The 25401-nt window shown below is 43.4% G+C and overlaps 1 protein-coding gene across 11 annotated transcripts in view; it reads right to left on the bottom strand.

The window, feature by feature from the left end:
* The window catches only part of kif1b (kinesin family member 1B), a 100080-nt gene that overhangs the window by 64911 nt on the left and 9768 nt on the right, over positions 1 to 25401 (bottom strand). For 7 of the 11 annotated variants that reach the window (XM_045207121.1, XM_045207127.1, XM_041846329.2 and 4 more), the window contains exons 3-13: positions 7372 to 7448; positions 6861 to 7040; positions 6204 to 6269; positions 5374 to 5552; positions 4518 to 4629; positions 3023 to 3100; positions 2642 to 2707; positions 2493 to 2510; positions 1079 to 1154; positions 620 to 698; positions 99 to 241 (exon numbers count right to left, since the gene is read on the bottom strand). In XM_045207121.1, coding sequence (XP_045063056.1) covers positions 99 to 241; positions 620 to 698; positions 1079 to 1154; positions 2493 to 2510; positions 2642 to 2707; positions 3023 to 3100; positions 4518 to 4629; positions 5374 to 5552; positions 6204 to 6269; positions 6861 to 7040; positions 7372 to 7448 — 1074 coding nt within the window. The remainder of the gene's footprint in view (positions 1 to 98; positions 242 to 619; positions 699 to 1078; positions 1155 to 2492; positions 2511 to 2641; positions 2708 to 3022; positions 3101 to 4517; positions 4630 to 5373; positions 5553 to 6203; positions 6270 to 6860; positions 7041 to 7371; positions 7449 to 25401) is intronic. The other 4 variants (XM_045207130.1, XM_045207122.1, XM_045207126.1 and 1 more) reach the window with 1 other exon arrangement.

The raw sequence follows: 25401 nt of genomic DNA, 5'->3' as shown, positions 1-25401 counted from the left end.
AAAGAGAGATTATTGGGACGCAACCTAAATAGCCTGAAATGTTGGTCTGAAATGTAGACTTCGTGACTGAAGGTGGCGCTGTGATGTGGCACACTCACTGTCCAGGATGTCTCCCAGGCCCTGGGCGCGGAGCAGGTCCTTCAGCCGTGTCACCTCGTCTTTCAGCTCGCGCACAAGCTTGTTGTTGGGGTCCTCGTTGATGACGGCATTGCACTTGATCTGCTTGGCCCGGTCAGCATAGCTAGCAAAGGAAGTGAGCAAAACATGTTTACTACAAATCCTATTGACGTAGCATTGGGCTTGTTCGTCATTGCAGCTGATATTTTAGGCAACTGACTGACCTACAAATCACTTGCATCATAAATAACTACTAATTATTATGTAGATCAGTCAGTTAGTCACAATTTACCCACAATGCATTACAGATAAATTCAACTCAAATACGCTCATTGTCTTCAGAAAAATTTGACACAAGACAATGATTAAGAACTACTAACAAAGCAGTACAGTAACACAATGAAACATACCATAAATTCGCTAAATATGAACTAAACATTTTACAGTAATATTGCATTTTGTAATATTGCATTTTGTGTTATTTCAAAGAGGTGAGCCCTACCGAAGTGTGCTGAGGGTTTCATCATAGTTGATGTCTGCAGGACTGAGGGCAGCTACCATGGCTGTTCTGGAGTTTCCACCTGAGTGAGTGAGAGAAAAAGAGAGAAAAAGATTGGAACAAATTAATTCCCTTGTCACAAATCACATACAAAGTCATTTACATGATAAATGTGCAGACAAGGTCATTCCCGTGACTGCATCAAAAAAGCTTGAATCTGTTTTGGGATAGCTTGACTCTACAGTGTTATTGTATGGATACTCATTGCTATGCAGTTTTCACTTGGACTGAGCTGATACATTGGAAATGTGCTCCTCATGTTACAGTATACACAGGTTTTCATCTTGACTGACGGGCATATGCCATTCGCTTAATGGTTTAAATACATTACGGTCACCAGATTCTGAATGTATTTCTCATACAGTGCAGTTACATAGTTGGCATGATTTATTCTATTCTTACCTAGGTTCTCCCTAAGCAGCCATGTCAGAACCGAGTCTCTGTACGGGATGAAGTCGGTCTTCTTCTTCTTCTTGCTCTGTGTCAAACAAAACCAATGTTAGATGGTGGTGAACAAACAGAAATGGATGGATGGATGTTAGTTTCCCAATGTAAGATGGAAAGAGTGATGGGAGGAGAGGCTGAAGGGAGAGTCTACTGTAAAATGGCAGCATCTTCACACTAAGTGCTGTAGAGGTGATAAAGAACGAATATAGGCCTGATTTCTGAAGATTTTGTTACAGTGCAAAGATTGTCGGTTCCTCCAAAAAGTAAAATCAAATCAAATTGTATTTGTCATATGCGCCGAATACAATGGGTGTAGACTTTAGCGTTAAATGCTTACTTACGAGCCCTTCCCAACGATGTAGAGTTAAAAAATAATAGTAACACAAGGAATAAAATACACAAGAATGGAGTTATATACAGGGAATACCAGACCACTGTGCAGGGGTACGAGGTAGCATTGTACATGAAGGCAGGGTAAAGTGACTAGGCATCAGGATATACACTAAGTGTACAAAACATTAAGAACACCTGCTCTTTCCATGACATAGACTGACCAGGTGAATCCATGAAAGCCATGATCCCTTATTGATGTCACTTGTTAAATCCACTTCAAAATCAGTGTAGATGAAAGGGAGGAGACAGGTTAAAGAAGGATTTTTAAGCCTAGAGACTATTGAGACATGGATTGTGTATGTGTGCCATTCAGAGGGTGAATGGGTAAGACAAAAGATTTAGGTGCCTTTGAACGGAGTATGGTAGTAAGTGCCAGGCGCACCGGTTTGTGTGAACAACTGCAACGCTGCTGGGTTTTTCACGCTCAACAGTTTCCCGTGTGAATCAAGAATGGTCCACCACCCAAAGGACATCCATTCAACTTGACACAGCTGTCGGAAGCATTGGAGTCAACATGGGCCAGCAACCCTGTGGAACGCTTTCGGCCGCTTGTATAATCCATGCCCCGATGAATTGAAGCTGTTCTGTTGCTAATAATTCGTACACACAGTGTATAATAAGAGTAAAATAAAGAACAGAGTAGCAGCAGCATATGATGTGTAAAAGTATGTGTGTGTGTGTGTGTGTGTGTGTATATGTGTGTGGCGTGTGTCTGTGTGTCTGTGAAAGTGTGTGGGTTTTGTGTGAGAGTGTCAGTGTGTATATATAGTCTTGTGAGTGTGCATAGAGTCAGTGCAAGAAAGGGTCCATGCAGATAGTCCGGGTCCATTGCAGATAAAATAAAGGTGATGAGTCAGTGGAGAAAAATGGTCGGATGACAAAATGACACCTTAGCACTGAGACAAAATATTGGCAGAACCCGTCTCTTTTTGGAGGGATCAGTGGTTAGCAATGACTGAACACACAAAGGGTTTACCTTGCTGGTAGTGTAATCCTGGGTATGCAAGTAACACCAGGGGAAGAGGGAAAGAACAGAAGAGCAGACCAAGTTACAACATGCCTTCCTCATGTGGACGACAGTGGCAGAGAGAGGGAGGGGGAGAGAGAGAGACAAACAGTACTCACCACCTCAGCCAGGGCAGAGATGACCTTCCCTAATGTGGTCAGAGATTTGTTGATGTTGGCTCCCTCCTAATAAACACAAGCCACATAGCAAATATCAATTTATTAGACCCTTAAATAAATCCATAGCCACTTGCGGTATATTTGTGGTATGTTGCTGAAGAGTGGCCTACATCCCTAATAATAATAATAATAATAATAATAATAATAATAATAATAATAATAATAATAATAATAATAGCCATTTAGCAGATGCTTTTATCCAACGCGACTTAGAGTCATGCATGCATTCATTTTTCATATCGGTGGCCCTAGCGGGGATCGAATTTGCATTCCTGACGTTGCAAGCGCCATTCTCTACCAACTGAGCCACAAGGGTCCTACCTTTAGCCTGGTGCCTTTGGCTCCAGTAGAGTCAGCTCGCTCACTTCCTGCCAAGTCCACCAGACTGATTTTGCTGACCTGGGGCGGGTTAGATGGGAACAATCAGTTTAGGACTAACACACACACACACCATCAGAAACAATATATCCATTGCTTCACATGATTATTTTCTTTAATTACATTCAAAATTAACAGTATGAAAAGTAATATCCTAATCATGAAATGTGCAGTTATAGCTAAATAGTTCACCCAATACAACTAGTTCATAACTAGATACAATAAAATGCATACAATGTAATACAATATTAATAACCAAAACAACATTAGCAATTCTAAACCAATTAATACCTAAACGTATACTTTAGTCAAGTCAACTGAAGAGTGACTTCTACACAGAAATCTGATAGTATCTCATTACAATAGTCATTGTGTGTATACTGACAGTGGCTCCTTTGTATCTCCATCACAATCATAGAAAATGTGTGGAGATCAAATTGAGCATTGAGTTGAGAATAGTAGGTTTAACTCAAAGCATTGAGTTGACAAGCATAGGCCTAACACAAAGCATTGAGTTGACAACCATAGGCCTAACACAAAGCATTGGGTTGACAACCATAGGCCTAACACAAAGCATTGAGTTGACAAGCATAGGCCTAACACAAAGCATTGAGTTGACAAGCATAGGCCTAACACAAAGCATTGAGTTGACAAGCATAGGCCTAACACAAAGCATTGAGTTGACAACCATAGGCCTAACACAAAGCATTGAGTTGACAAGCATAGGCCTAACACAAAGCATTGAGTTGACAAGCATAGGCCTAACACAAAGCATTGAGTTGACAAGCATAGGCCTAACACAAAGCATTGAGTTGACAAGCATAGGCCTAACACAAATCATTGAGTTGACAAGCATAGGCCTAACACAAAGCATTGAGTTGACAACCATAGGCCTAACACAAAGCATTGAGTTGACAAGCATAGGCCTAACACAAAGCATTGAGTTGACAACCATAGGCCTAACACAAAGCATTGGGTTGACAACCATAGGCCTAACACAAAGCATTGAGTTGACAAGCATAGGCCTAACACAAAGCATTGAGTTGACAAGCATAGGCCTAACACAAAGCATTGAGTTGACAAGCATAGGCCTAACACAAAGCATTGAGTTGACAACCATAGGCCTAACACAAAGCATTGAGTTGACAACAGTAAGCTTAACTCAAAGCACTAGTTGAGAATATTAGGCATAACTCAAAAGCATTGAGATCAAAATAAGCAGAAGGCACTTTATCTAGATGTAGTAGCACGCACAATAAAAATATATCAAGGAGCTCTTTGATGTGCTGTTAGTTGGTAAAATAAATATTTACAAAAGTGCTCCTCCTGGTCAGCCCCTCCTAATTAATCAATTAACAGATCAACAATCTTCAATATTTGTAAGAGGGGGCTTGAATAGACACTGGGAAATGGCAGTCTGGGATCCCATTCCTCTCACCTTTTCTGTGGAGAGGTCTGTCTCACTGTCGTACTTCCTCTGTGTGAAGACGATGGTGAAGACAGCGTGGGACCTGCTGCTGGTCTCGTTCATGTTGGTGGCAGCCACCGTCCTGTAACAGAGTTGACACATTAGTTCAATCACACCAAATGGAAAGATGCGAAACCATCGTATTGCTATCTAAAAAGTATATTGAAATGGTTTAATGTAGATATAAGATTTATATGGGCATGTTTTTTTGTTCTGTATTGAGTGTATTGCGCGCAGCAACGAAGGCAGGCGTGTGTACATGTACACACACTCACTCTCTCACTCTCTCACTCTCTCACTCTCTCACTCTCTCACCCTCTCACTCTCTCACCCTCTCACTCTCTCACTCTCTCACCCTCTGTCCCAAAAGGAGAATCACCTGCTTGAGAGCTAGGGAACAGTGACCAAGCTACTGCTTTAACAACAATCCAATCAACCACATGGACTCAACAACTACTACTACAACTACTACTACTCCGGCTAAAACAGGACCAAATCAGGTTCAGCAACACACTGAAAAGCCTGACTTTTCAAGCAAAACCATTTTTAAGAACTGTTTCTTATTTGATTCTTAAATGCACACAGATTATCATATCATTTATGTCCAACCACCTCCCTCCCCACGCACGCCTCTGTGCATCACAAATGACACACTATTCCCTATTTAGGGACTACTTTTGACCAGGGCCAATAGGGCTCTGGTCAAATGTAGAACACTATTTTGGGAATAGGGTGCCAAGGGCTCTGGTCAAAAGTAGTGCACTATATAGGAAATAGGGTGCGATTTGGGACAAAGCCCCCGGGTAGGTCTCGTCCTGACGCTGACCTGGCCTTGTTGCCGGCGTCCATGAGGTCGTTGATGTCATTATAGGAGGTAACGGCCAGCTTAGACAAGTCCTCCACGTAGGGCCCCAGCAGGGGGTGCTCTCGCACACGCAGGTTCCCTTTGTTCTTCGGGTTGAGCAAGTCCCGCACCCGCTCACAGTAGATCTCCATGTAGCTGACCTAGAAGTGATTGCATTACAGTATGAGCATCTATGGGCCATTACAGTATGAGCATCTATGGGCCATTACAGTATGAGCATCTATGGGCCATGGCCGCCTAACGCTATAGTGAAGCCTTTATATCAGAAACATACAGTAACGCTACGGGGTGAAGTTTCCACTACGTACAGATCCGGGATCAACTCCCCCTCCCCCAATCCTAATGCTAAACTCACTCCATATCAGCATCTTGGGGCAACTTTACCCTACAGCAACATGACAGTCAAGAAGAGGTTTTTCCAATCAGGAGTAATGCCATTTATAGTGTTGGAATGCTACTTTTTGTAATGCAGAAGTCACAGTATATGCTCAATATGGATCACTTGGTGTTCCATTTCAGAGACTTGAATTTGCTTAAGCGTTGAGTACACGGAAGATTGAGCTAATATGTGCTGCTAGTAGAGCATTGCTAGGGAAACTCCAATACTTTGAGTTTGCTGTGGATGTGAGAACAAGGTAGAGCTCATACTATCATAGAGTGGAGTCAGTGCAGGGCTACAATTTGGGAGGGTAGGCCTACATCAGAAAGAGGAGTGAGGAGGGGCTGAGGTAAGGGTCAGAGGGAGAGAGAGGGGGGGTTGGGATAAGCCCCTAAAGCTGTCTGGGACTCACCTCCACTGAGAACGAGATCTCGTCTTTGTTGTTGTCATTGATTTTCTCAAAGAGTTCTTCGCAGAGCTAGAGGCAGAGGAAGAAATGCGTTATTGCCATTTAGGAGCATTCAAAAGAGAGGAGGAAGAGAGAGGAGATGCAGATCGATAGATAACACAAATAACTTGACGGTTAGACGCCAAAGCCAGGGGAGAAATGTCTTAATGCAGTACGTGTTGCCGGCAGAGAAGATGGAATGCATACATGATGTTGCCAATGAGCGAAACGATTGCTTATTAGTGAGCCAAAGCTCTTCTGACCTCTTTGGGATGGGAAGAATTGAATACTCAGGTATTCCAATCAATGTGAACGGTCAGCATGAAACTTCCAAATATGGTTTAAATAAATGGGACAATACTATTGGGCCTTGCTCGTACTCGTATAACTAAGGATATGAGCATAACTAAGGAAATGATCTAGGATGAAGAACCTAAATGTAACAGAATAAATGTAATTTGTTTTAGACATTTCTTGAATCTGTTCTAATGGCACCCACAATGGTAGTCTGTGATCATGGAGGCAACTGTGCTCAAGTGAAAATGTTATTGGAATATTGAACTTTGCACAGTTATTTAAGTGAGCTAAGGAGGATGGATATTTGAGGTGAGAGGAGCATACCAGGGGAATGATTCCCTCCTGTCCTTCCTCCTGCCTGCCCATCATGGTGTAGGACTTGCCAGCTCCGGTCTGGCCGTAGGCAAAGATGCAGACATTGTAGCCATCAAAGGCATGCTGCAGCATCTCCTTACCAAGGTCATTGTACACAAGGCTCTGTGAGGCAAAGGTGGGGTCCTCTGGCTGTAAGAGAGAAAGAGAAACATAATATATGCCATTTAGCAGACACTTTCCTCTAAAGGGATTTATAGTCATGCATGCATACATTTTTTCATATGGGTTGCCCCAGCGGGAATAGAACCCACAACCCTTGGCGTTGCAAGTGCCATGCTCTACCAACTGAGCTACACAGGACCAAACTTAAACGCATGTTTATGTCGAACTACAGTACAGTTTATGGTTTGTTTCAATTCAACAGTATGCTGTTTGGCTTAGGCAATGTGCCAATTTGGCAGCCATTTTGGAGGCCATTTAGGATAAAAGCAGCACCAAAGCAAGAGGAAAGCAATCTCACCGTAGTGTGGGACCAGTAGGAGTGGTCGAAGCTGAAGGACTTTGCTGGGTCCTTTGGGTTCTTGGGGTTGGATATAACTGTTGGGGAGGAGACAAACACATTCATCACAAGGCTGATAACATCTACTGTAAGTGTAAGAATGTGATAAGGTTGACCACTTCCACTTTGTTATAGTTTAACTTTAAGTAAAATGTATTGCAAAATATTGTATGCATGATGTGGAAACTTTGGGCTATTTCAATTATTTGGAATTTACTGTATTTGTAAAAAATTATGAATTTTTTGTTGCCTTAGAATACAATCTAGAATTAGAGATATACAAGCATTTAATTGGGGGGGACATTTTTATTTTTATAAAGTATGTAATAGACACAAAATACTATTATTATTATTACTAGCATTTCTGTGATAAATCTTTCCCCCTTTATAAAATAACACCTTTATTTAAAATAATCCAAATGAGATATCTTCAAATGTCAACAGTGAACAGGGTACAACTCAAAACATGGTAGATATCTACTGCAAGACGTGCCACTATATTTCGCCTATTTCCTTGTGGTTGAGAGATCATGCATCTGTCAAGTTCCTGTTCATGAATCAGTGCAGATACTAATGTTGATATATTTGGAAACTAAAGTCACACGACTTACAAGAAACTACTAAGGAGGCACAATGTATTTATGGTCGCTGATCCCAAATAATGAATGATCTGTACCTGGAACAGAAGTCAGCACTATAAAAACATGTTTGCATCCGCAAAACAAAGAATGGCAGTACAGTGGGAATGGCAGTACAGTGGGAATGGCAGTACAGTGGGAATGGCAGTACAGTAATATGCTGTCTCTACACATCAGAGCAAAGCTAGCAATGTGTATCACTAATCATTCATCTGACGTGTCACTGTATATGGGATGATAATGTTGACAACATTTCTCCTCTTCCCAGCCTAGCTGGCATGTCAAACACGCCTACTAGGCTGTATCCCAAATGACACCCTATTCCCTACATAGTGGACTGCTTTTGACCAGGCACCATAGGTGTCTGGTCAAAAGTAGTGCACTATGTAGGGAATAGGATGTCATTTGGGACGACATACCTAGTCCCACCAGTACAGATATCCAAGCTTTCCACACCAACAGAAAGCTAAGCCCCTGGTGTAGGGGAGGGAGGAGAGTAGAGTGGGGAGTCCCAGAGGAATGTACTGCAGGGGATATTTGAAAATATTAGCATCCCAGTTGTTGCTTGAAGTCCCCTTGACAGATTGTGCACAAGTTGGCCGGACTTCGGGCCAATCCAGGGGACTTGGCTGAGGCTAGCCAGACAAACGCATACCTCCACTGTCCAAATGGTGGGGCAGGGAGGAGAGGGGAGTGGAGGGCAGGGCAAGGCGAACGGAAAAAAGGATACTGATGTGACGAGAGTGCTCAGGGCCTAGCAACGAACCAAACAGAGTAGCAACAGCAACCGACTCCAGCAGCCCAGACAACTGGGGGAAAAACCCAGCTAGCTATACTGAAGGATCACATCACTCCAAAGACAGTCTGCGATCCAAATGGCACCCTATTCCCTATATAGTGTACTACTTTTGACCAGAGCCCTTTTGACCAGAGCCCAGTCGTTGTTACAATACAGTAATGAGGCCCAGTGTTTGAGCAATGCCATTCATAGTCAATGGGCCAATTAAAGCTAGGTATAGCTACTTCAGCCGAGGGTACTTAAGAGGCGTCTGCACACTGAGAAATCCCCCGCAGTGTGTGTGTGTGTGTGCTCAGTGTGTGTGTGTGTGTGTAGAAGATGGTGGTGCACTGATCAATAATGCAGTGATATGGGGGAGGGAGGGGATTGTATATCATGTCACATGCCGACAGAAAGGCACAGAGTGTCCTCAGAAAAGAGAGAGCAGCGAACTCCATCAACTTTGCATAGTCGACAAGCATACCTCGCTCGATTTAGGCCTCCGTAGCCTATATTAGACTCTTAAGGGCAGTACCAAAATGGTGCAGGTAAGAGTTTAATTCTATCCTTGCTAATCATCTAGTCACAGGTCTACGTCCCCTTGAGCTGGCCAGCTTCCATAGCTTCCTTTATGGGCACTGACGAGAGGGGGCTAAATTAAGCCCGATCTCACCTTTGACCCGGGTCCAATGGGAAACTGGAGCCCCAGGGGTGGAAATGTACAGGATTTACGTTACAGACGCCCCTTATTACCCCTTTCCTGGAACAATCCACATGGGCTATTAATGAGCCTAAGCTCTATTCCAATGCCACGCCGCCCACTCAGCAGTAAAAACAGGCTGATGATGGCACCATCCCAAATGGTACCCTATTCCCTTTATAGTGCACTACTTTTGACCAGGGCTCATAGGGAATATGGTGCCATTTGGGACGCAGCTGATGAGTCTGGGCCTGGAGAGGCTCCCAGCTCCAGGTTCGGGCATGAGGACAGTTACAGGCGCTAGCCAAGGCTAGCCAATGCTCACTCTCACATCTGTTCCTGGTCTACCGTACAGTATGTAGCCTTACTAGGGCACAGGGCGCCACTCCAACAGGTCAAAAGGCTGAGGGATTCGTCCCTTATAGTTTTATTACACCTGTCTGGGCGCACGTCATTAAATTCATTCTATTCAAGTTGGCAGTCAAGGAGAAGAGGAGATGAGGAAAGTGGGCTATTATTGTGGGGAGCTATCATTGGGACTGGGACACACTAGACCAGTATCCCAGACACAGGTTATAAACCTTGTCTTGGACTAAAAATGACTTTCAATGGGATTCTCCACTTAGCAAGTGAGCATGCTTCTTAGTCCAGGTCTAGGCTTAATCTGTGTCCGGGAAAGCGGCCCACAGAATCTGTGGCTAAGATAGGCCTGGCGGACCTTCCTCGTCAGTGAGGAAGATGGCTCAATCACTACAGCCTGCATTAGAGGGAACGCACGTTCTTGGAGGTGATTCATGCTCACGACGCAGCCGGCCACAGCGCCTCTGCCCACTCCCTCCCTCCCTCCCTTCCTCTCCCCATCCCTCTCAGTAGAACATAGCTCCCTCCTATCCATCTGGCCTTAGCCATGCGTCACTCTAATAGGGCCAGGATTTCAAAAAAGAAAAAGGAGGGAGGCAAGTCTGTTGGAAGAGGAACAACTTTAAAAGCAGACAGATGGGAAAGTCGATCAATATAGACAGCAGAGGTAGCCTATAAGTCTTCCCCAGTTCTGGCGAGCGACCACACCTATACACATGTAACTTGAAATCATAATTCTTCACTGTATTCTCTTTCCTTTAGGGGTGGGGCTAAGGTGACACATCATCCACCTATGGGAAGCTGGCAGCAGGATACAGGGACTCTTTATTCTGAGAAAAAAATTAGAATAATGATCCACCATTCTCCTCAACTACTCCTGATGAACCCCTCACAACTCTCATCAACAACACAAAGTGGTCATCATCACATGTCCAAGGGAGAGAGTGTTTGACCTGGATGTCCTGCAGCTCCTGAGCCATAGTTAATAAGACAGGGGGCATACTGTGTGTGACAGGGAGAGTGCTCCATTTAATGCACCATGACTCACCTACCCTGCCCTTCGGTCTCATCGTTGGATTATCAATCACGCTGTGCAGTGTGTACGAGTTGTGTGTACGTGTTATAGGAAATCTTTGAATTGTGTTAATCACTGGCTTTTAGAAGATAGAATGAAAAAACAGTAATATCCGGTATATTCATCAATACACACATCCTATCAAGAGAATGGAAAATATAGGCACCCACAGGTTTCTTTTTTTGTTGCAATATACTGCACAGAATCAAATCCTGAATTTAAAATGGCAGACATGTCCTTCTGTCTAATCAACGACGTCATCACCGTTTCTGCCCCACTCAACCATAGCAACAGGTACAGAACTGGATTCTGGTTGCCATGACAACCCTGCTGCTGTACATTGCTTTCTGTGTTTTTTTTCTCTCATTCTCCCCCTCTCGACGTTCCACTTTGCCTTGTGCGGAAAAATTATCTTGAGAGTAAATCCAGGTTTATGGACAATTATGACATTTTTCCACAGTGGTATATTCAGCATTCAAATCCATAATACTCGGCTAAACACGTAAAAGGCACACCGTGAAAGTGTTAGGATTTGTAAGTACAACATTAAGCTACTTAAGATGACAGCCTCTATACATCGGGGCCCATATTCATAAAGCCTTTCAGAGTAGGACCTTTCACACTCACCACACACGCTGCTGCTCCACATACACTGCTGCTACAGCGCAGTCTATTATCTATCCTGTTGTCTAGTCACTTTACCCCTACCTACATGTACATATAGCCCCTGGTTCACCCCAGACTTGACTGCCCTTGACCAGCACAAAAACATCCTGTGGCGTACTGCATTAGCATCGAACAGCCCCCGCGATATGCAACTTTTCAGGGAAGTCAGGAACCAATATACACAATCAGTTAGGAAAGCAAAGGCTAACTTTTTAAAACAGAAATTTGCATCCTGTAGCACTAACTCCAAAAAGTTTTGGGACACTGTAAAGTCTATGGAGAATAAGAGCACCTCCTCCCAGCTGCCCACTGCACTAGGCTAGGAAACACTGTCACTACCGATAAATCTACGATAATCGCAAATTTCAACAAGCATTTTGCTACGGCTGGCCATGCTTTCCACCTGGCTACCCCTAACCCGGCCACCAGCTCTGCACCCTCCGCTGCAACTTGCCCATGCCCCCCCCCGCTTCTCCTTCACCCAAATTCAGATAGCTGATGTTCTGAAAGAGCTGCAAAATCTGGACCCCTACAAATCAGCTGGGCTAGACAATCTGGACCCTTTCTTTCTAAAATTAGCCGCCGAAATTGTCGCAACCCCATTACCAGCCTGTTCAACCTCTCTTTCGTATCGTCTGAGATCCCCAGAGATTGGAAAGCTGCCGCGGTCATCCCCCTCTTCAAAGGGGTTGACACTCTAGATCCAAACTATTACAGACTTATATCCATCCTGCCCTGCCTTTCGAAAGTATTTGAAAGCCAAGTTAACAAACAGATCACCGACCATTTAGAATCCCACCATACCTTCGCCGCTATGCAATCTGGTTTCCGAGCTGGTCATGGGTGTACCTCAGCCACGCTCAAGGTCCTAAACGACCTTGGCCAGGTCGTCATTGACCTGGCCAAGGCTTTTGACTCTGTCAATCACCGCATTCTTATTGGCAGACTAAATAGCCTTGGTTTCTCAAATGACTGCCTCGCCTGGTTCACCAACTACTTCTCAGATAGAGTTCAATGTGTGAAATCGGAGGGCCTGTTGTCTGGACCTCTGGCAGTCTCTATGGGGGTGCCACAGGGTTAAATTCTCGGGCCGACTATTCTCTGCGTATATCAATGATGTCGCTCTTGCTGCTGGTGACTCTCAGATCCACCTCTACGCAGACGACACCATTTTGTATACATCTGGCCCTTCATTGGACACTGTTAACAAACCTCCAAACGAGCTTCAATGCCATACAACACTCCTTCCGTGGCCTCCAACTGCTTAGTAAAACTAAATGCATGCTCTTCAATCGAACGCTGCTTGCACCCACCTGCCCGACTAGATTCACTACTATCGGCGGGTCTGACTTAGAATATGTGGACAACTACAAATACCTAGGTGTCTGGTTAGACCGTAAACTCTCCTTCCAGACTCACATTAAGGATCTCCAATCCAAAGTTAAATCTAGAATCGGCTTCCTATTTAGCAAAAAGCCTCCTTCACTCATGCTGCTAAACATGCCCTCATAAAACTGACTATCCTACCGATCCTTGACTTCGGCGATGTAATTTACAAAATAGCTTCCAACCCTCTACTCAGCAAATTGGATGTAGTCTATCACAGTGCCATCCGTTTTGTCACCAAAGCCCCATATACTACCCACCATTGTGACCCGTACGCTCTTGTTGGCTGGCCCCCACTACATATTCATCGCCAAACCCACTGGCTCCAGGTCATCTATAAAATCACTTCTAGGCAAATCCCCGCCTTATCTTAGCTCATTGGTCACCATAGCAACACCCACCCGTAGTATGCGCTCCAGCAGGTATATCTCACTGGTCATCCCCAAAGCAAACACCTCCTTTGGTTGCAATTCCTTCCATTTCTCTGCTGCAAATGACTGGAACTAACTGCAAAAATCTCTGAAGCTGGAGACACTTATTTCCCTCACTAACTTTAAGCATCAGTTGTTAGAGCAGCTTACCGATCACTGCACCTGTACACAGCCCATCTGTAATTAGCCAACCCAACTACCTCATCCCCATATTGTTATTTACATTATTTATTTTGCTCATTTGCACCCCAGTATCTCTATTTGCACATCATCTTCTGCACATCTATCACTCAAGTGTTAATTATTTTGCACTATGGCCTATTTATTGCCTTACCTCCATAACTTACTACATTTGCACACACTGTATGTAGATTTTCTATTGTGTTATTGACTGTACATTTTGTTTACCCCATATGTAACTCTGTTGTTGTTTTTAATCGCACTGCTTTGCTTTATCTTGGCCAGGTCGCAGTTGTAAATGAGAAATTGTTCTCAACTGGCTTACCTGGTTAAATAAACGTTAAATTAAAAATACATAAGAAAATAGCTACCTCAATTACCTCGTATCCCTGCACATCGACTCGGTACTGGTAGTCCCTGTATATAGCCATGTTATTTTTTACTTGTTATTGTTATTCGTTATTTACTGTTATTTCCTGATCTAGAACCAGTTTTGCCTTTCAGATCAGGGGGATCTGATCCTAGATCAGCACTCCTACTCTGAGACGCTTTATGAATACTGGCTCTGAGTCTACACATTTAATAAAAAGAAACTAACAGGGTCTTTCAGAATATCAAGATAAAATACAGTACAATTTCAATAAAGGCACTCCATGTTTGACTTGCTAAATTCTCCTTCACACTGGGGCATGAAAACATGATTTATGTGAAATGGAAAGGAGTCTAAATGGACTTATTGATCAGGATGATCATCAGTTCCTCTTCCAGAACCTATAGGTTGTCTGATGTGATGCTGGGGGGCTCCAATTTAGTGTGAGTGAGTGAGACACTAACAACCAGCTGGGTGATGCTGGCAGCCATTTTGTGACAGGATGCTCAACAAGTAATTTGGCTCTACATGTTTTTGAGCCCCAGATGGTGACAGAGAGGCAGCACTCATTCACCTGAGACTACCAGCCAGGCGAGGCAGGGCCTAAAATGGCTGAACGCATCTGCCTCTCCGATGACCCTCCAAGGACCTGCTAGCCTCTACTGGTCTCGATCAATACCCACTAGTGAACGCACCGCTGACTGTGCTCGCAGTGTTATAGGGAGCGAAAGTTGCTAGATAAATTCATATTTAAGAACAAAACTGAAGCAAAACAAATGCCTTAACTGCCTAAAAAAGGACACAGATATTCATTTAAATAATAAACTGTGAGAACTGTAATTACCTTATGTTCCTTTCTACGAGGCAGAGGAATGTTTATGATTTCCCTGGGGCCTGTGTGCATATGGACAGAGTAAGGTAACGGTTCAATCCCTGAATACATTATTTCAGTGAATATATCCACCAGCTAATACTATGTGTCAACTGCACACGTGTGTTACTGTTTAGTTTCTGTTTATCCATGATTGGCCCAGTAAAAAGGCACAGCCCTGAGTCTGTTTTAAAACGGAGGGTGAGCAACACTGATACCTATCCCTCCATCTAAAGAGGAAACAGAAGAGGACAGGGCGCATTCTGACTCGCCCCCCCGCAGACATACTCAGCGTGCTGTTCTCAATCTGTTTGGCAATGGTCTGCTTGTCCGACAGGTCGCCCAGGGCCTTAGCACAGGTGGTAGAGTTTTCACTGGCCACAGCTCAACGCTACGGGCTCAAACTAGTGTCTGACCAATGGCCGTATGATCTCGACAAACAGCTGAGCGTGTCACAGCCACAACACGGGACTCACAACTTTTCCAAAACAGAGAACAAGCCATGTGTGGAATTTGTATTAGGGCCTTGGATACAGCACATACTAGTGCCAAGCCTTTTAAACCCTGTAAGCTATTGCCTTTTGTTCAAGAAAACAACAACCACTAAAGTCTGGTCCAAATAGATTCAGGACACAATATTTTGTTTTGTCGTGTCTTCATTTTGCCAGTGGGGTGGATTCTTTTCAGAACTAGGTGGCCAAGAGTTCACCTAACCTTGAGATCTGCAGTCCCACCAAAATCTCATATTTCTTTGCTCATACACTTCGGCTCAGACCATGCAGGCCATCAGCCACAAAGGGACAAACATCCACAATACGACAACATTGTATAATTCTATTAATGTTAATAGCGTTTGCTTTTTATTTAAATACTTAAGAGTAATTATTGCAACTGTAGGGGAGGCATTGAATACCCCACTGAAGAATTCTCAATTTACACTCTGCATGCCATTCACATCACTTTCCCTTTTACTGGGTGAGGGGAGAGAGAAAAAACAGGAAGACACGAGAACAATGCAGTGAATACAGGGCCTGCTGTCGACGACAGAGCCTGCACAACACATTAGGTCATCTGTTATGACAAGCCTTTATGCGGCCGGTTCCCCTCAGTCGTGGACAATGACCCTTTTCACATAGCCTTACGATACCCCCGTTATGATTACTTTGCCACTTTCATAAAAAGGATACCTTCTATGGATAAGCATTGTTGGAGCTTGAGAGTGACTGCAGCCAACAGCACATTTCTCCCTCATGGTCTATGTTGGCATAGCCTATGTAAACTGTACATAAAAGGCTGCAAGAGTTGCCAGTTTATTGTAAACGCTGTTTATAGACTGGAAATCCAATCATCTTTATCTTTACGACAGTTGTAAAAAAAATCTACAACTTGGATTCGAAAATATTTCGACCACAACAAGTTTTCAACAATTGATGTTGAGTATATAGGCCTAGCTACATATACTGCGTTATTGGAACCTCAACTTTTGCTTTTAGATGGGTGCAAAGGCCCAAAATCTAACAATGAAAACAAACAGCCCTGAAGCATTACAACATGGCCCTCTTGGTTCTAACCATTATAGGACAAATTATGCCTTTCTGTGTGACATCTTCAGGGAGAGGGTGAATTGATATAAGGTTAGGTGGGGTTGTCTGTCTAGCTGGAAACCACTGGGAATGAGTGCAGGGCCAGCCTAACCTTCGCCAGCTGCTCTAGCCCGAGAGTGCTGTCTATTTATACAGCCCCAGATGGCAGCTGGTGCTTCGCATGCCGACAGACTGTCAGTGACAGGAAGGAATGGGGAGATTTCAGCCACCCAACCTTTCCGACACACTTCGCTACACTCCTATAGCCCAAGCATCAAACAGCCTCCCGTCCCACAGACACATTGCTAGCCTAGCACACCGAGCGGCCTAGTGATATTAGCAGCTTACGTAGGCTCGCTGAGGCCAGGATCACAGGCTATAGAGAGGCTTCTAGAACTTCAGGCCTGAGAGAAAACATGCAAGGCCAGCAAGGTTTAATTCAAAGGTTTTGCATAGTATTGTGACAAGAGGGGAAACGTTGGCTTGTCACCTGGGGGCCCTAACTGCTCAGGTATCTACTATAGAACAATGATTACATTGACCAACTTTAAAATTAAAAACATTGAAGCTGGAATCCTTAAAAGGTAACAATTCAACAACAAACCGTCTCGCTGTCAAATTGACTGGGGCCAGCAAATCTCGTTGTCAAGTTGCCTGGTCCGTTGTTGAATTGACGACAAGAGATTTGCTGGCCCCAGACAATTTGACAACAAGAGACAGTCTTTTGTTGACCAAGAAGAACGCGGTACCATTAGAATGTGTGTGGGCCCAAAATATTGTGAAACACTATTACTGTAGATATATTAAGGAAATTTTCTGAAATGACAATGCACAATTATTACATATAGCACCTTTAATTTGTGAAACTGACACGTCCCTTTGGGCTATTACAACAACAAAGAAGTTAGCGCAAACAACGAACATTGTTTTTCTCCCTCTGACATCATTGCACGCCTGATAGGATAGCAGAATAGTGGCGCCATTTCCCCTAATGCGGATTTGATCTTTAAATTAAACCTTTAAAAAATTAAACCAGACATTGTGAAAGTGAAATACATGAAAACTGCACATCAATTTCTAATCACTGAAAAACTTCCATAGTAAGCAAATACACATATGCAAAGCATATGTCGTTTGCGCCTTTGCATGACATTACAGAAGATGATAGCTAGGGGATCCTCTGAAAACATGTGGAAGATTTCAGCTGTTTCACAGCTCGGAGAGGAACACGGTCTCATGGAGGACGTCCAATGAGGATATTATTTCTCACGCCTGCAGGTGCACCCCCTCAAGGAATAGAGGATATTATTTCCCTCTCAGGTCAAGGCTCATTCCAAACACTTCCTGTGTCCTGTGAGGCTGCCCGAGGTCTACAGTAACACCCTTACAGTACAGTGTCAGGAGAGTCTGGCATGTACCGCCCTAAAAATAACATCACTCAGACTATCTTCAAAAGGGCTTAAAAATGAAAGTCTACAAACAGTTAAAGTCCTCCGTTTGACACAGAAATCATAGAAAAAATAATATCATAATTTTAAGCACATCTGGTTTAGACTGATAGGCGCTCTCATTTAAGCCATATTGTCTAAAACATTAACATTGAAAAATTCAGTACTGAAACCCAAAAATAATCTTTGTTTAATTACATGGGTTCAAGGAGTTTACTCACAAGCTGTACTTCTAAACTAAACTGGATATGCCAGGGGAGAGGTGTTGTTCACTCACCAAGACACACTGTACCTCGACTAAAGCTAATACCACTTTAAAATTAGCTCCTTGTCCTGGAAAGACTTCCAGCTGATACAGGTTAAACTGTCCTTCAATGCTGCCCAAGACCAAGGCATACATTCTCAATTCCTAAAATGAATTTGAATGTGGGCCAATGGGCATATAGGGTTTGCAGTAAATTGTACTCTTCACATTTACGGTGGTGAGAACATGACAGGGTGACTGTCTGCTTAGCTGAATTTTAGCAGATTTTTTTTACCACATCAAGTTGACTTCTTCATATTCTTGTACTCATCTCTAAATTACCATACATATCTTGCCTTAGAGCTATGGGAATGGCTTGGACATTCCAGCACAGTCATCATGATGCCTTATGAACGATAAAAGGATGGAGATAAATCATTGTAATTCTGGTATTGGATAAATATAACTTGGGGTTCAGTTTTTCAATGTACACAACCAGTCTTACTTGTTTATTGGTCTTTGTGAAAATGTGTCTTCCCTAGATATACTAGTCTTCCCCATCCTCTGCACAGCTTTCGGTTGGTTAGTCATCATACACTCCACCCACAATACATCACTGTGGGCAGCAGCACCAGGGTGGTACATGGTTCCTGACATCCAGCTCCACAACATGCGCCCATTTTACAGAGGAATGACCTGAATTTCTTCAGCTCCTCTGAGACAAGGCAGACTCTGAGAAGTGGCTTGCTTTATGTAAGCTTCATAAATCACAACACTTTGCAAAGGCTTGGATAATGCATACAATGTTTTACAGGGCAGCTACAGTAGTTCCAGTTTCCATAATTGCAGGGAAGATAAACGGTTTGATGGTAATGGTTCATGTCAGATGACTAACAACTTTTATCCAGAATCCTCTCTGTGGTCAATGGAAATGATGAACTGCACGCACGCGGTGTGTGCATGTGTGATCTCAATTAGCTGGAGGGTATTAGCACAGCTGAGCAGCATGAAACAGCTCTAATGCAGAGTTTTTTTTAAGGCAGAGGTTCCAGGGAGAAAAGAGAACCGGAGGGAGGTGGAGGAGGATATTCCATTTATTAATTAAGGATTCAAAAATATAACTTCCTTATCACTCCCTCCCCAATCTCATGAATAATACAAAATAAGTATGGTCCCCACAACCGGGCAGCCCGTGCCTGGACTACAAAGCTCCCCCACTAGTCTCCGCATTCAGCTCTTAGTCTGTGGGAGGGAAAGAAACAAGGGAAACGAGGTCTGAAAAGAGAACAGTAGTGCTGGTCTGAGCCCAGTCAAAAACACATTCAGCTGAGAATGTGGGAAAGTTGAGCCATTTTATCAGCCTTAAGTAACGCAGCTAACATCTCGCAAGAAGTCAGAGCGACGCGACCTTAAAACAAACGCAGCATTATCTGCTTTTAACTGCTGCTGCTTGCATCATCGGGATGGGAAGACCAGTTTTAGTCAATGAGACATGGTTCTAAAAAGTCCTCTCATTACATAAAGAGAACATTGGATCAGCATTAATCCAAGGAATGTCATATCATATTTGGAAGTAGAATATTTTTTTAATGAATATTTTGACAGATTCAATGGTAAAATATATTTTTCTCCATAGAGGAGCAGTTGACTTTATATGACAACTGGGTGACTAGCACTTCATCAATATTGTACATTCTTCAAAGCAGACATAGACTCTTAGAAAAAAGGGCTCCAATAAGGTTATTTGGCTGTCCACATAGGAGAACCCTTTTTTTGTTTTGTAATTTTTACCCCCTTTTTTCTCCCCAATTTCGTGATTACGATCTTGTCTCATCACTGCAACTCCCCAACGGGCTCGGGAGAGGCAAAGGTCGAGTCATACGTCCTCCGAAACATGACCCGCCAAGCCGTGCTTCTTTACACCCGCTCGCTTAACCAGGAAGCCAACCGCACCAATGTGTCAGAGGAAACACTGTTCAACTGACGACTGAAGTCAGCCTGCAGGCGCCCGGCCCGCCACAAGGAGTTGCTAGAACGCGATGAGCCAAGTAAAGCCATTCCCGGCCAAACCCTCCCCTAACCCAGACGACACTGGGCCAATTGTGCGCCGCCCTATGGTACTCCCGGTCACCCAGGCTGTAGTGACCCCGGAAGACTGCGATGCAGTGCCTTAGACCACTGCGCCACTCGGGAGGCCAGGATAACCCTTTTTTAACCAAAAAGGGTTCTTCAAAGGGTTCTCCTGTGGGGACAGCCAAAGAACCCTTTTAGGTTCTAAATAGCACCTTTTTTCTAAGATTGTACTGTATATCCATTCGTTTTAAGATATACTTCCTCTCAAGAGAGCTCCACTTTGAATATGAGTGTGTGTCCGGTTCTCCTCTTTCACTGCAGCCCCCTAAAATTATGATGCCAATTCAGATCCAATTCTGTTTTGGACCAGCACATCCATTAGCCATGCACTTCCTATTATAGTCGTATTACACAAGGGTAAGGACAGCAGTCCACTTTCCTCATTCCGCTCCTAAGTCAAACTAAACTACATCTACAATTTAAAAAAATAGGAGGAACTTGGGCAGTGAGGTTATCTTCGGAGCTCGCCCATGATCTGATTATGCCCTGCCATAAAACTGGGACATTTGGCAGAATTGAATTTCACAGGGCCAATTTAGTATTGCACTGCACTACCTTTTTAGGGCGGGTGGAGGAGGGGAGGGTTGGACTTTCGCCTTTCTCTCCAGTCATATTAATAAAGCTAATGGATCGCAGCTTTACTTTGTCGGGTGGCTGACAGCCAATAAGAACGCTTCCATCTAGGCATGGTGTCCAATCAGCATCCGTCTTTTACCAACGAAGCGAAGCGGGGCGGGAGACGTGCCGGTCGCAGACAAAAACAACAACAACAACCTCTAGGGGTCGAGTCGGCGAGGACAAAGTGAATATAATCTCTTTGCTCCTCTCTCGTTCTTCAACTGGTTCTTCTCCTCTTTAGCTCGACGGTGTGTGTGCCTCGCGCATTTCCAAGCCTGCAACGCTAACACGAATCCCATCATTTCTGGCTGGGCGCCTGTGTGATGCTGCTGCCTCACGCTCTCCTGCACGTGATTGGTGCGCTGTGCTCATGCACGACTTTCACTGTTTCTGTTGCTGCTACTATGGCTGGATCCCCCTTCCCCCACCACCACCACTCTAGCTCCTCTTTCCTCACATCCCTCATCTTCTGCAAGAAGGAACACAGCTCTCTATGTGCTCTCACACATACACACACACAAGAGAGACTCAATTACAGGAGGGAACTGATAGCAAGCTAAAAAGCACAAAATATAATTTTGTAAAAGGTGAGAAATATGCAAGCCTCAGTGATTTGTTCGTTGTTGTATAAGCTATGCCAATAAGATACAATATTCCGTGGCCTGGCTGGTCTAGCGGTAATGCCGCAGCCTCCGGCACACGTCTACAATATCGGCATGGGTTTGAAACCGGCCTACTGCCCTTTGACACAACCTCCCTCCATCTTTCACCACTGCAACTCAATCTGTTCAATAAAGTCGGAAAATACCTTTACAAAATAATAATATTCAATGTACAATAAAGAATATCAAGGTTGCAGGGTGCAAAGTCTTGATAACATTTAGTTATCCACTCAACAGGTGTCAGCTAATACTGAGTAAATACAAATTGTCTTATTAATGAATTACTTAGATTCTGTTGAATTACAGTACCAGTCAAAAGTTGACACACCTAATCATTCAAGGGTTTTTCTTTATTTTAAATATTTTCTACATCGTAGAATAATAGTGAAGACATCAAAACTATGAAATAACACATATGGAATCATGTAGTAACCAAAAGTGTTAAACAAATCAAAATATATTTGATATTTGAGATTCTTCAAAGAAGCCACCCTTTGCCTTGATGACAGCTTTGCACACTCTTGGCATTCTCTCAACCAGCTTCATGAGGTAGTCACCTGGAATGCATTTCAATTAACAGGTGTGCCTTGTTAAAAGTTAATTTGTGGAATTTCTTTCCTTCTTAATGCGTTTCAGCCAATCAGTTGTGTTGTGAAAAGGTAGGTGTGGTATACAGAAGATAGCTCTATTTGGTAAAATACCAAGGCCATATTATGGCAAGAACAGCTCAAATAAGCAAAGAGAAACGACAGTCCATCATTACTTTAAAAGACATGAAGATCAGTCAATACGGAACATTTCAAGAACTTTGAACGTTTCTTCAAGTGCAGTCACAAAAACCATCAAGCGCTATGATGAAACTGGCTCTCATGAAGACCGCCATAGGAATGGAAGACCCAGAGTTACCTCTGCTGCAGAGGATAAGTTCATTAGAGTTACCAGCCTCAGAAATTGCAGCCCAAATAAATGCTTCACAGAGTTCAAGTAACAGACACATCTCAACATCACCTGTTCAGAGGAGACTGCGTGAATCAGGCCTTAATGGTCGAATTGCTGCAAAGAAACCACTACTGAAGGACACCAATAAGAAGAAGAGACTTGCTTGGGCCAAGAAACACGAGTAATGGACATTAGACAGCTGGAAATCTGTCCTTTGGTCTGACGAGTCCAAATTTGAGATTTTTGGTTCCAACCGCAGTGTCTTTGTGAGACGCAGAGTAGGTGAACGGATGAACTCCGCATGTGTGGTTCCCACCGTGAAGCATGGAGGAGGTGGTGTGATGGTGCTTTGCTGGTGACACTGTCTGTGATTTATTTATAATTCAAGGCACACTTAACCAGCATGGCTACCACAGCATTCTGCAAAGATACGCCATCCCATCTGGTATGCGCTTAGTGGGTCTATCATTTGTTTTTCAACAGGACAATGACCCAACACACCTCCAGGCTGTGTAAGGGATATTTTACCAAGAAGGAGAGTGATGGTGCTGCATCAGATGACCTGACCACCACAATCACCCGATCTCAACCCAAATTAGATGGTTTGGGATGAGTTGGACCGCAGAGTGAAGGAAAAGCAGCCAACAAGTGCTCAGCATAGGTGGGAACTCCTTCAAGACGGATGTTAAAGCGTTCCTCATGAAGCTGGTTGAGAGAATGCCAAGAGTGTGCAAAGCTGTCATCAAGGCAAAGGGTGGCTACTTTGAAGAATCTAAAATATATTTTGATTTGTTTAACACTTTTTTGGTAAAGTTTCATTTTGAGATTACATCATAATTTCTAATTGAATTTACTCCAATCTTAATGTAAATAGTTACTGTGTTTCGCATGCACCCATTAGTTCTGTTCATTCATCGAAAGGACCTTTGTCGTGTGCATAAACACTTAAAATCTGAAACGTAATGAACTTTCAATATGTTGTTTTCCCTTGGGGTAATGTAATATTCCTATTAAGGGGGAATTCCAGTATGGGGGAAAAACTTTGTTCCTTATTTTAATAATTATGTCATCTTAAGCTTTACCACACATCTGCAGATGTGAGGATGTCAACTCCAGCAGTCAAACTGTGTAGGGTGAAGTTGCCCCTAGACACTGATCTTGAGTCAGTTTTATTAGTCACTCTCACTCAGATATCATATTCAAAACTGCAAACATTTCACTCCACCCCATGGCAAAATGTGTAGAATTGCAGGAAATTAACTCCCAAACTTTTTTTTCTCTCCACTGTCAAGAGGAGGGCCGCTAAAATGTTTTGCTCGCAAGGTAGGGGGGTCTTCAAACAAAATGTAACTTAGGTTAGGGCCGGCTCTGACTGCATATGGATGTGGGTACGCAAACCCGCAAGCCACTGCGGCCCCTCATGATGAATTCAGATTTTGTGATCCCCACCCCCATCAAAGTTGCCCATCCCTGGTCTAGGTGGTACTGGTATCATATTTTAGCTAGCATTGTAGCCTTTTAGTTATTTTGATAGTCCTCCAACCGGGTTTCCTCATCACTACAAGTTTAAGATTTTGTAGTGTGGATACAGTAGCTGCTTACACCAATCCAATCCTCTCGGATCTCCAAAAGTGCATAGGGGATAGGGGTTGATTTGGGATTGGGCACTAGCCTGCATATTCAAGCTCCATGTCCGTCAAATGAAACAGAAACTAAACACGATACGTGGTTGGGGGGAAAACACAACTTATAAGTTGCAATACCACAACAAGTCAGACCAGGTCAGCTAGAAAGCTGAAACAGCAATGTACTGAGAGCAGTCGTTTATCATCTCAACCTTTCTGACTTCTGCCTGGGGAGCAAGTGTACAAGCAGTTATTTATGGTATGCATGCTGCCATGCTCTTCTCACTTGCACTTTTACTTTCCAAACAGTTGTTGATGAAGCAGCATTCAGTGCTAATAGTGAAGTAGCAAAGATTATATTTCAAGGTCCATTTCTTGGCAACGCTTCTTGGATATATCCTAATGATCAGAGATAAAACACTGATATTTCATGCCTGAATGAGATCCAGGAAGTGTGTGTGTGTGTGTGTGTTACAGTATCTGTGATCAACAAAGGGTTAACATCAGAGACCGTGTAATGGCTTCCTGCAGCCATCACAAGATGTGTTACTGATCCAGATAGGCAGGCCTGGTTGCTAGGCAGACGTGACACCAGTAATGGTTAAAAAGGCAGGGAGAAAAACATCATGGCTGACATGGACAAAAATGCCTGATAAAGCGAAGATTTACCCCAAAACACTGAAACCACACTCTGGAACTCACGTTGGAACTCAAATAGTACTGAAATCTTGTCATTACCATCCAAATAATATAGTGAATGTGTATACCTTAAAAGGGATAGGCTAGTTCACCATCACTGTTGATACAATCCCTTTTCTTTTTTTTTGCATGTCTGCAGTCAAGAGCAAAAACTGTGATGACGATGTAATGAAGTGTTTGAGTGACCTATCCCTGTGCATGATGCTCTGCTGGACCATGCGCAAGACTTGGCACAGTATGAACCAAGAACACACCCCATCTGTCTGAACTAACACTTCTCGAATACGTACTCCGTTTGTACATATTTTGAAGCATGTATCGATGCAAGCTTCAATGGAAAGTATGTAAAGAAATATGACGCAACCACGTAAATATTTATCATAATATTTATAATAAATTGCGGCCATTATTTGAGCTGAAGTGAGAGAAAATACACTCAGACTTCAGAATGAAATGTTGCCTATTCATATCTCATATGCTGCCTGACTAAAATATTTGATCTTGATACGTTAACACATACCATAGATCGCAAGCCCATAATAAGTCAATAGGGCTAACTGGCTAGCTACTACTGTTCGCTAGCCA

Source organism: Coregonus clupeaformis, chromosome 24 (assembly GCF_020615455.1).
Source record: "Coregonus clupeaformis isolate EN_2021a chromosome 24, ASM2061545v1, whole genome shotgun sequence".
NCBI lineage: Eukaryota > Metazoa > Chordata > Actinopteri > Salmoniformes > Salmonidae > Coregonus > Coregonus clupeaformis.
This window is presented reverse-complemented; position numbering and strand designations above follow the sequence as displayed.